The sequence below is a fragment of the Pan troglodytes genome, chromosome 12, assembly GCF_028858775.2.
Source record: "Pan troglodytes isolate AG18354 chromosome 12, NHGRI_mPanTro3-v2.0_pri, whole genome shotgun sequence".
In the NCBI taxonomy this organism is placed as follows: domain Eukaryota; kingdom Metazoa; phylum Chordata; class Mammalia; order Primates; family Hominidae; genus Pan; species Pan troglodytes.
The window spans coordinates 27,100,780-27,113,439 of NC_072410.2; the positions used below are offsets into that span (position 1 = coordinate 27,100,780).

The following is a 12,660-nucleotide window of genomic DNA, read 5'->3' on the forward strand; positions in this document are numbered from 1 at the left end:
ATTTTATATATTAGAAAGGACTCCCTGGCAACTTGCCATACCATTCCCAGTATTTCTTTATAAGCTTCTCTCTGACAAGGAAACAAGACTCAGATTGGATAAGCTTTTAAGGGAGTGATATTTTCTCTGTGTGTGTTTTTTTGAAGGAGCTAAAAATGAAAGCTGAATTTAAGGATTGTTTGTGCCCTACATAGGGTGAATGAATAGCTAGAACTAAGCAAACTACCAGAATCTTCCCTAGGAGAGGATTAGTGAGAGTAAGGACACTGATCTCTCTTAGGCTCTTCTGCACTGGCAGCTGAAAAGTCTTTGCAGGGATCCTTGACCCTGCTCTGTATCCTGTGTTTTGCCATAGAACAGAGTACAGTTTTCATAGATCTAGATTTTTTGAATTAGAGTGCTTTATCCTAAATAGTTTAAACTGAAGAGGTGGAGAAACTGTTGTGTTTCAACAAAATAAGTACAGTAATTTCCTCTTACACATGGGGGATAGATTTCAAGACCCTTAGTGAATGCCTGAAAACATGAATAGTGCTGAACTCTATGTGTACAATAATTTTTAAAAATATATATATATCTATAATAAAATTTAATGCATAAATTAGGCACAATAAGAGATTAATAATATCTAATGGTAAAGTAGATCAATTGTAACAATATACTGTAATAAAAGTTATGTGAATGTGAGCTCACAAAATATCATGTACTATAGTCACCCTACTTTCTGCACTGATGTGAGATGATAAAATGGCTATGTGATAAGTGAGGCAAATGCAGTAGGCATTGCCATGTAGTCTTAGGCTACTATTGACCTTCTATTTGACTACATGTCAGAAAGAAGATCATCTGCTTCACGTGATCTTGGATCCGTGAACCATGATGATATTGTTGGTTGGATGTTAGGTACAGATTATGTCAATGACTAGTGAGTAGATATCACATATAATGTGTATGCACTTGACAAAGGGACGATTCACATCTTGGGCAGACTGGGATGTAATGGCTCAAATTTTGTCATACTACTCAGAATCTTAGGCAATTTAAACCTTATGATGTATATACATCTGGAATTTTATTTATGGACCATGGTTGACCATGGGTACCTGAATCTGCAGTCAGTAAAACCACCAATGTCATATTATGAAATATATATTTGGTCTTCAACCCCATTTTCTGTCATACAACTCCTAAAATCCTCAGAATTTCCAACATGATATCATTTGTATGCTAATGATTGACTTATGGCAGGCAGCCTCCAGATGGCTTCAGGGTGGGGCTCATCATCAGAGTGATCAGGGTGTGATTAGAGGGTTGGGACTTCCAGCCCCACCCCTCACCTCCTGGGATGTGAGAGGGGCTGAATGTTCAATTAATCAGTCATGCCTATGTAATGAAGCTTTCATAAAATCCCAAAAGGATTGGATTTGGAGAGCATCCAGGTAGCTGTATTCAGCTGCCTGGATCCTCTCCAATACATGAAGGCGTATGGAGAATACATGGATGTTCCCAGAGGGTGAGTGCCCTGGGAGGACATGGAAGCATGTTACTTTCCCCCTATATCTTGCACTATGCATCTCTTTATCTGTATCCTTTAATATTCTTTATAAGAAACTGGTAAATGTGTTTCCATGAGTTCTCTGAGCCACTCTAGTAAATTAATCAAACCAAAGAGGGGGTCCTGGGAAACCCAACTTGAAGTCCAACTGGAAGTTGATTAGAAGTTCTGGAGGCCCAGACTTGTAACTGCTGTGGGGGAATAGCCTTGTGGTACTGAGCCCTCAACCTGTGGGATCTGACACAATCCCCAAGTAGATAGTGCCAGAATTACAGGGCACCCATAGGAATTGATTGTTTGCTTGTTGCTGGGGAAAAATACATATTTGGTCACAGAAATCTTCTCTGTTGATGATTGCTGTTGCGGTGTGAGAGAAGAGGAACATCATGTTGAATATGTGTTTTCTACACATACAGCAGATAAGGGGGACTGCTGTTCTAGCTGCACCTGGTTCATTTGTCCAGAAATCATGTTCTTTGACAATGCCTGCTCATTATATTGATTCTACTAATGATGCCATTTTCTGTCAGTGTGATAGGATTCTGTTAGAATTATGACTATTTTATACTGCAATTCACATGTAACGTAACAAATTTTGATAATATATTCTTCTTTGCATTTGATAAGTATATGCTAAGCACATAAGAAAGGAAATGAGTTCTTAATTCATTAGTTGCTTACAAATAGTATAAATAATAATTTTAGTATAGCCTCCAAGTATGTTTCTAAAGAACTGCTTTGTAACAAATCATGAGAGTCTCTGTAATAAAGCATCAAAGTCTTATACTTTTTTTCCTACAAGGTCTAAGGCATGTACAAAAGTTCATGATTTTTTTTTTCTTTTGAGATGAAGTCTCACTTTGTCATCCTGGCTGGAGTGGAATGGCACAATCTTGGCTCACTGCAACCTCTGCCTCCTGGGTTCAAGCGATTCTCATGTCTCAGCCTCTCGAGTAGCTGGGATTACATACGTGTGCCACCATACTCAGCTAATTTTTTTTTGTATTTTTGTTGAGATGGGGTTTCACCATGTTTGGCCAGGCTGGTCTCAAACTTTTGACTTCATGTGATCCACCCACCTTGGCCTCCCAAAATGCTGAGATCACAGGCATGAGCCACTGTGCCCAGCCTGCATGATTTTTTTTAAATAAAGAGTCTTGCTATGTTGCCCAGTCTGTTCTCAAACTCCTGGGCTTCTCAAGTGATACTTCTGCCTCAGCCTTCTGAGTAGCTGAGATTACAGGAATGAGCCACTGTACATATATATATATATATACACACACACACACCGAGTATATGCCCAGTAATGGGATTACTGGCTCAAATGGTATTTCTGGTTCTAGATCCTTGAGGAATCACCACACTGTCTTCCACAATGGTTGAACTAATTGACACTCCCACCAACAGTGTAAAAGCATTCGTATTTCTCCACATCTGCTCCAGCATCTGTTGTTTCCTGACCTTTTAACGATTGCCATTCTAAATGGCGTGAGATGGTATCTCATTGTGGTTTTGGTTTGCATTTCTCTAATGATCAGTGATGATGAGCTTTTTTTCAGATGTTTCTTGGCTGCATAAATGTATTCTTTTGAGAAGTGTCTGTTCATATCCTTTGCCCACTTTTTGATGAGATCATTTCTTTTCTTGTAAATTTATTTAAGTTCCTTGTAGATTCTAGATATTAGGGCTTTGTCAGATGGACAGATTGCTAACATTTCCTCCCATTCTGTAGGTTGCCTCTTCACTCTGATCATAGTATTGGAAGTTCTGGCCAGGGTAATCAGGCAAGAGAAAGAAATAAACGGTATTCAAATAGGAAGAAAGGAAATCAAATTGTCTCTGTTTGCAGATGACATGATGGTATATTTAGAAAACCAAATTGTCTCAGCCCCAAATCTCCTTCAGCTGATAAGCAACTTCCTCATAGTCTCAGGATACAAAGTCAATGTGCAAAATTCACAAGCATTCCTATACACCAGTAATAGAGCACTAAATCATGAGTGAACTCCCATACACAATTCCTACAAAGAGAATAAAATAGCAAGGAATACAACTCACAAGGGATTTGAAGGACCTCTTTAAGGAGAACTACAAACCACCACTCAAGGAAATAAGAGGACACAAATGGAAAAACATTCCATGCTCATGGTTAGGAAGAATCAATATCTTGAAAATGGCCATACTGCCCAAAGTAATTTGTAGGTTCAATGCTATACCCATCAAGCTACCATTGACTTTCTTCACAGAATTAGAAAAAACTACTTTAAATTTCATATGGAACCAAAAAAAGAGCCCATATAGCCAAGACAATCCTAAGCAAAAAGAACAAATTTGGAGGCATCATGCTACCTGCCTTCAAAATATACTACAAGGCTACAGTAATGAAAACAGCATGGTACTGGTACCAAAAGAGATATATAGACCAGTGGAACAGAACAGAGGCCTCAGAAATAATGCCATACATCAACACCATCTGATCTTTGACAAACCTGACAAAAGGAATGGGGAAAGGATTCCCTATTTAATAAATCGTGTTGGGAAAACTGGCTAGCCTTGTGCAGGAAACTGAAACTGGACCCCTTCCTTACACTTTATACAAAAATTAACTCAAGATGCATTAAAGACTTAAAAGTTCTCAATGTATAAAAACCCTGGATGAAAACCTAGGCAGTACCATTCAGGACATAGGCATGGGCAAATACTTCATGACTAAAACACCAAAAACAATGGCAACAAAAGCCAAAATTGACAAATGGGATCTAATTAAACTAAAGAACTTGTGTGCAGTTTTATTTGGGAGTGTGTGTGGGGTACCTCTGAGTTTTAAAAATGAAGAAAGTAAGTAGTCATGCTTTCCTGACTCTTTGGTAGACATAGCCTTTAAGACAGTCATTCTGAGCTGTTATGGTTTTAGGGTTCTCTATACTACTAAAACTTATTGACGACATGTAACCAAGAGCTTGAATTAAATTTTTTTTAAAAAAGAAAAAGAAATCACCCAAATGCACATTAAAAACCTCTTACAACATATGTGCATATTCCTAGATAACATGTAGAACTTGATTTTGTGTATTAAAACCTTGTAGAAAAGTTCAGATAGTGCACACAATGACTGCAACTTGGTCTTTGTAAAATCAGTGATATATATATATATCAGATCTATCCATGTTGACCCAGTGAGGTATTTGATTTATTGTATGATCTAATGATATGCCATGTGATGACTGCAGCATATTTAATTATGCTCTCTTCATGTTGATACCATATGGACATAAATATGGTGACATACCAGCATGGATATGCTTATGTGGTTCCTTTTATTGATTTGTACTATATTAGAAATGAAACAGAAGTATGGGAAATCCTAGCAAGCATAGCTGTATCTCTCTCATGGCTGTGTTGATTGCAACTGTTTCCCCCTTAAAGCATGTCTTTTCGACATGTCATGACCCTGAGAAAATCCAGTGTGTGCTTTTCAGAGAATGACAGTAAGGAGAGGAAATGGCCAATGGTCAAAGTGTTACTTGTCCTCTTGGCTCCCCTTCATGAATGTTAAACTCTAATCTACTCAGGTCACAATTTAGAACCCCTTTGTTGATCCCTATAGAGTGTTCCCGGATGTCAAATGACAAATAGGCCCTTGAAGAAAAAACACCCTGTAAAGCTGTATTGCTGTGGTTTTTGTGTGTGAATGTGTGTGTGTGTGTGTGTTTGTGTGTGTGTGTGTATTTTTTCTCTTCTGAAAACTGTAAATAGAATAATTTTCATTACAAATGAAAATATTTCTGTTCCATATTTATTTCCTGTCTCATGGCACTCTGCTCTTCTTGGATCTAGTAAGGATCTCAGCGTGTCTTATTTGTACCTGCAAAAAATTACATCATTCTTCATTTTTCATGTCAATTACTGACATGTTTTCAAGTCTTCACAAGTTATTTCTGAAGATGTTGGTGCAGTTCAGAAATAACTTCACAAGTTATTTCTGAAGATGAGGAGAGGCAGTGTCATTGTAGTTAAAGAAGTTTTTAAATAGGTTATGTTCAATAACATTTCAGAACCCATTTCTCTGGAAGGCATAGACATAGTGGTTTTATGTGTAGTTAAACATAAAATAGCTCCACAAAGTCTTGTGTACGTGAAAGGGTTCATATCCTGGAAGATTCTAATTTACTACTCAGTACTGTCTGCTGGAGAGGAAAATAGGTAAGATAGGCTGCTGAGCCTATGATAATAACTCATAATATGATGTGAAAGCATAGAGACAAAATAAGAGATGATAGATACTCAAACCAATGTGAGTGAAGAACAGCTGTGAAAGAGTGTCTGTGGGAGAGAGGAAGCCATGGGGCTGCTTTTGTGAAGAAGGAATTTGTACACGTTAGTCAAGTGTCTGATACATTTAACATTTTAATAAAGCAAAACCTTATCTTCACATGTGTCAGAATGGGATTGTACAAATGTCACATACAGTAGTGGTGAGAATAACGAAGAAGTGAATGTGGAGGGCAAAGAATGAAGTCCACCAATATGGTTATTCGATTTATGAACGAAAAAGAGTGTATGTCAAATTGGGCAGAACAAAGAAAGCAGCTAGCTAGGTAATTTGGAGGTTTCTGATGAGGAGACTTCGGGGAGTCACTTAATGGAAAGTGGAAGTTAGAAGGATGAGGGTGACCCACAGGGTTTCATTTCTCCTCCCTAGAAGTTTTGCACATCAATGATATGTGCTTCGTTCACATCAGTTAGCATATTGGGTTGCAGCTTAATCTAGAAAAAGTGTTTTTTTTTTTCTTTAGGAAAGCTGTGTTGGCTGAGGTAGTTATTTCATAAAAGGACCTGAGAGACCCCTATGGTATATTATATCAAACTAGCTTTAGAAACAAAGTAATAAAAGAATGTATATCTTGAGTACTAAAAAAAACTACCAATATTCTTGGCAATCATGACACACACACATATATATATATATATATATATATTTACATATGTATATATTTGGTTGGTTATTAATAAGAAAAGAAGTCTCTTGTGATTTAGAGATTTTGTTTACCTTATTTACATGGCAATCTGATTATGCATGATTTCTTTGACATGTATGTTTTTGCAAAAGTGGAAAAAGAGATGGCAAAAGAGCTGAACTGCTGAATCCGGGAAATGTAGGAATATTAGGAGCCTTCATGAGTACAAAGAAAATGATTTTTTAAATTATGACTCTAAGTATAACTGAACTCACTTCAGATGCATTTAGAATATTTGCATAAAAGATGATTTGATTTTGGCTGCTCCAGAAACTACTGGCAGAAGGAAAGAGTACTAGAATTCAGATAAACCACAGTGACTCGTTACTTCTCTTTGTTACTATTGGGAATCAGAGACATAGATTTTGTTGATATTAGTTATTCAAATGAAATAAACATGAATGTGCATACATTGGCTTTGTTTTTCAAGGAGCTAACTCTTGGATGCAATAGCAATTTAATGAAAATTCTTCAGAGAATAACATGATACTTCAAACCAGACTATTTTAGAAACAAAAATAATGTTGAATCCATTAATTGATTAATAAAATGGTTATTTTCAATGAATATTGGAGTCATTTCCAAATGTGAAAGCTTATTAATATCTAATGCTTGTAGCAGTTTTATTTTGTAGAAGTATGTCAATATTGATAAATGATGATACTTTTTATTGAGGTTTATATATTATACCTTATTGCCATGAGTGGATGAAAAAACTTTCAGAAGGCTGAACTAGAGAACACAAGAAACTTGGGCAATTATTACACGACATGGTTCTGAGAAATAATGAATACTGTCCACTAGGATTCACCAAACATATATCCAAGCTGATCAATTTAGGGCACTTCCACTGAGGAGATGTGAAGTGTACATTCAGCTGAAGTGTCATCGTAATTGTGTACCTTCTCAGTTATCGGGCAAGTTAAAGAGCATGATGAATGGTTGTAGTATAATGGTGTATTTGCTTCTCATCTCTTGCACTAAAGACATGTGACAGCATGTACCACCTGCTTTGACATTGATTCCCAGGTGCATGAGTTGCTCCTCTGTATTTAGACCACATTTGTTTTTATCCCTCCATATATCCACAATGATACTGACACTGTTTCATTTTAGTTTTAGACATATGAAAAATCATATCATGTTTGAAATTGTAAGTGTATTTTTCGTGAAGCCTGTATTGGTGTTTTCTTCAGTGTATTTCTGTCATGTTCCAGTCCCAAGACACAAAGTATAAAACATAAAAACCTAAACTAATAGGGGCAGGAGGATACAGCTTGATGGTAACAGTGCATGAATGTATGGATAATTGTATCATATTTACCTATGATTGATGATGTATCCCTTTTGCTTTTCAGTGTCTTCTCAGAAACAACCAGCCTTGAAGGTAATTACACATTCATTTCTGTTTTGAACTATTAACTATATAGTCTGTGAAAAATACTTTACGTATTGATTATTTTGTTTCAAATCCCACTCAGGCTACAAGTGGCAAGGAAGATTCTATTTCGAATATAGCCACAGAAATAAAGGATGGACAAAAATCTGGGACAGGTATTTTGGAATACACATCTAATGTCATGTTCACTCAGGATAGAAGAGAACTTCCGTTCCCTGAATAAATCGCAGGGAGCTCATTGAATCTGCACATTCTGATTCAGCAGGCCTGAGATTCTGCTTTTGTAATAAGTTCTCAGGTGACGCTGATGCTACTGGTCCTTGGCCATGATCTGAGTAGTAAGATTATGTTCTTCCCCACAGTGAAATTGGCAAGAATGATTGGAGAGCAGTGCAAGATATAACAGGCTAAGGGACAGCATATTCTTACTTTAATTCTACAGCATGTTTCCATCATAAAGGGAAGGAGAAAGAGATTAAGTAATAAAAATTATAGGTGTCAGATCAGATTGTTAAAACCACATGGAAGAACTGATTGGAATAACCCATAAACAATGTAGAAAGAGAACTAAGGAGACCTCTGATGTGGTAATTATTTTACTCAAGGAAGAGGGATTGAGAGGCAAGAAGGAGGGAAAAGAAGATGTTATTTATGTAATTTTGGGGTTTCTGCTGCAGAAACCTGATGGGACTCACTTCAGATGCATTTGGAATATTTGCGTAAAAGAAGATTAGATTTTGGCTGCTCCAGGAACTACTGGAAGCAGGATAGATTGCTAGAATTGTGATAACCCACAGTGACACATTACCCCTCTTTGTAACTATTGGGCATCAGAGATATATGTTTTGTTGGTATTAGCTATTCAAATAGGCTAATCATGAATATGCATATATTGGCTTTGTTTTTCAAGGAACTAACTTTTGGATAAAATACCAATTTAATGAAAATACTTTAGAGAATAACATGATCCTTCAAACCAGACTATTTTAGAAAGAAAAATAATGTTGAATTCATTAATTGACTCCTAAAGTGGTTATTTTCAATGAATATGAGAGCAATTTCCAAATGGAAAAGCTTATTCATATCTAATGCTTTCAGTAACTTTATTTTGTATAAGTATGCCAAATTTGATGGTTTATTATACTTTTTGATGAGGTTTATATATTATACCTTCTTGCCATGAGTGGATGAATAAACTTTCTGAAGGCTAAACTAGAGGATACAAGAAATGTAGGCACATTATGACACCACAGGCGTGTGAGAAATAAGGAATATTATATGCTAGGATTCACCAAACATATATTTAAGCTGATCAATTCGGGACACTTCCACAGAGCACTTGGGAAGTGTACATTCAACTAAAGTGCCATTGTCCTTGTGTACCTGCTCAATTGTCAGGCAAGTTTAAGAGCATGATAAATATTTGTAGTATAATGGTATAAATCCCTCTGATGTCTTACATGAAAAACATGCAGGAGCATTAATCACCTGCTTCGACATTGATTCCCAAGTGTATGAGTCGCTGCTCTGATTTTAGATCACATTTGTCCTCATCACTCGGCATATCCACGTTGATATAGACACTGTTTTATTGTAGTAATAGACATATGAAGAATAATATCACATATGAAATTGGAAGTGTTTGTTGCATGAAGACTATACTTCTGTTTTCTACAGTGTAATTCTGTCATGTTCCTGTCCCAATACACAAAGTAGAAAACATCAAAGCCTATGCTAATTCAGGCAGGAGGATACAGCTTGATGGTAACACTGCATGAATGTATGGATAACTTTATCATATTTACATATGAGTGATTATGTATCCCTTTTGGTTTTCAGTGTCTTCTCAGAAACAACCAGCCTTGAAGGTATTATACTCTCATTCATATTTTGAATAATTAACTGTATAGTCTATGAAATATACTGTAGTTATTGATTATTTTGTTTGAAATCCCATTCAGGATACAAGTGACAAGAACGATTCTGTTTCGAACACAGCCACAGAAATAAAAGATGAACAAAAATCTGGGACAGGTAATTTTGCAATACACATTTAATGCCATGTTCACTGAAGATAGAGGAGAACTTCCCTTCCCCGAATAAATCAGCAGGGGGCTCATTGAAGCTGCGCATTCTGATTCAGCGGGCTTGAGATTCTGCGTTTGTAATAAGTTCTGGAGTGATGGTGATTCTGCTGATTTTTGTCCATGATCTGAGTAGTAAGATTATAGACTTCCCTACATTGAAATTGGGAAGAAGAACCACTGGAGAGCAGTTCAAGATACAACAGGCTGAGGGGACAGCATAATTTTGCTTTAATTCTACAGCATGTCTCCATCAAGAGGGGAAGGAGAATAAGATGAAGTACTAGAAATTATAGGCGCCTGATCACATTGCTAAAACCAGAGGGAAGAAGTGATCGTAATAAGCCATAAACACTATAGAATGAGAAGTAGCAAGACCACTGATGTAGTAATTATTTTCCTCAGGGAAGAGGGATTGTGAGGCAGGAAGAAGGGAAAAGAAGTTATTTATTTAATTTTAGGGTTTCTGCTGAGGAAACCTGAGGGAACTCACTTCAGATGCGTTTAGAATGTTTGCATAAAGGAAAATTTGATTTTGGCTGCTCCAGGAACTACTGGAAGCAGGATAGAGTGCTAGAATTGTGATGAACCACAGTCACCTGTTAACCCTCTTTGTTATTATTGGGCATCAGAGATATATGTTTTGTTGTTATCAGTGAGTCAAATGAGATAAATGTAAATATGCATACATTGGCTTTGTTGTTCAGAGAGCTAACTTTTGGACAAAATAGCAATTTAATGAAAATACTTTAGAGAATAACATTTAATGCCATGTTCACTGAAGATAGAGGAGAACTTCCCTTCCCCGAATAAATCAGCAGGGGGCTCATTGAAGCTGCGCATTCTGATTCAGCGGGCCTGAGATTCTGCGTTTGTAATAAGTTCTGGAGTGATGGTGATTCTGCTGATTTTTGTCCATGATCTGAGTAGTAAGATTATAGACTTCCCTACATTGAAATTGGGAAGAAGAACCACTGGAGAGCAGTTCAAGATACAACAGGCTGAGGGGACAGCATAATTTTGCTTTAATTCTACAGCATGTCTCCATCAAGACAGGAAGGAGAACAAGATGAAGTACTAGAAATTGTAGGCGCCCGATCACATTGCTAAAACCGGAGGGAAGAAGTGATCGTAAAAAGCCATAAAAACTATAGAACGAGAAGTAACGAGACCACTGATGTAGTAATTATTTTCCTCAGGGAAGAGGGATTGTGAGGCAGGAAGAAGGGAAAAGAAGTTATTTATTTAATTTTAGGGTTTCTGCTGAGGAAACCTGAGGGAACTCACTTCAGATGCCTTTAGAATGTTTGCATAAAGGAAAATTTGATTTTGGCTGCTCCAGGAACTACTGGAAGCAGGATAGAGTGCTAGAATTGTGATGAACCACAGTCACCTGTTAACCCTCTTTGTTATTATTGGGCATCAGAGATATATGTTTTGTTGTTATCAGTGAGTCAAATGAGATAAATATAAATATGCATACATTGGCTTTGTTGTTCAGAGAGCTAACTTTTGGACAAAATAACAATTTAATGAAAACAGTTTAGTGAATAACATGATCCTTCAAACCAGACTATTTTAGAACCAAAAATAATATTAAATTCTTTAATTGACACCTAAAATATTTATTTTTAATTAATATTGGAGTGATTTCCAAATGGAAAACCTTATTCAGCTCTAATGCTTGTAGCAACTTTATTTTGTGTAAGTATATCAAATTTGATAATTTTTTATACATTTTGATTAGGTTTGTGTATAATACCTTGTTCCCATTGGTGACTGACAATAGTTTCTGAAGGTTAAACCAGAAAATACAAAAGTGTAGGCTCATTATTATACCACATGGGTATGAAAAATAATGAATAGCATATAATAGGATTCACCAAACATATATCCAAGCTGACCAATTCAGGACACTTCCACTGAGGAGCTTTGAATTGTACATTCATCTAAAGTGTAATTGTCATTGTATACCTGCTGAATTGTCAGGCAAGTCAAAGAGCATGATGAATATTTGTAGTATAATGGTTTAAATCCTTCTGATGTCTTGTATGAAAGACATGCGCGATCCTGGCTCACTTCAACTTTCACCTTCTGGGTTCAAGTGATTCTCCTGTCTCAGTCTCCTGAGTAGCTGAGTTTAGAGGTGTGCACCACCAACCTGGTAATTTTTGTATTTTTACTAGAGACCGGCTTTCGCCATGTTGGCCAGGTTGGTTTCGAACTCCTGACCTCAAGTTATCCACCCACCTCAGCCTCACAAAGTGCTGGGATTACAGGCGTGACCCACCGAGCCCTGCCTACATGATTTTTTTTTTTTAACTTTTTAAAAATAAAGATAGAGTGTTTCTGTGCTGCCCAAGCTGGTCTGAAATGCCTGGGCTTCTCAAGTGATATTTTTGCCTCAGCCTTTTGAGTAGCTGAGATTATAGGAACAAGTCACTGTGCTCTTTTATGTTTTTAATATTTTATAGGTTCCTATTGTTGATTTAAAATGCATTTTACTTTTTGTTTGATAGTGCTTCCTGCTGTTGAACAGTGTTTAAACAGGTATGATTTTACAGATTTTTTAAAGTGTTATGTTAACTTAGTTAATAGAGAGAA

The 12,660-nt window shown here is 36.6% G+C and overlaps 1 protein-coding gene across 18 annotated transcripts in view; it reads left to right on the plus strand.

Annotated features, from left to right (window-relative positions):
- ANKRD36C (ankyrin repeat domain 36C) overlaps window positions 1–12,660 on the plus strand; it is a 165,451-nt gene that overhangs the window by 23,052 nt on the left and 129,739 nt on the right. For 10 of the 18 annotated variants that reach the window (XM_054678581.2, XM_063789626.1, XM_054678585.2 and 7 more), the window contains 5 exons: window positions 7,932–7,960; window positions 8,055–8,127; window positions 9,812–9,840; window positions 9,934–10,006; window positions 12,576–12,606. In XM_054678581.2, the coding sequence (XP_054534556.2) occupies window positions 7,932–7,960; window positions 8,055–8,127; window positions 9,812–9,840; window positions 9,934–10,006; window positions 12,576–12,606 (235 nt within the window). The remainder of the gene's footprint in view (window positions 1–7,931; window positions 7,961–8,054; window positions 8,128–9,811; window positions 9,841–9,933; window positions 10,007–12,575; window positions 12,607–12,660) is intronic. The other 8 variants (XM_054678588.2, XM_063789631.1, XM_063789634.1 and 5 more) reach the window with 3 other exon arrangements.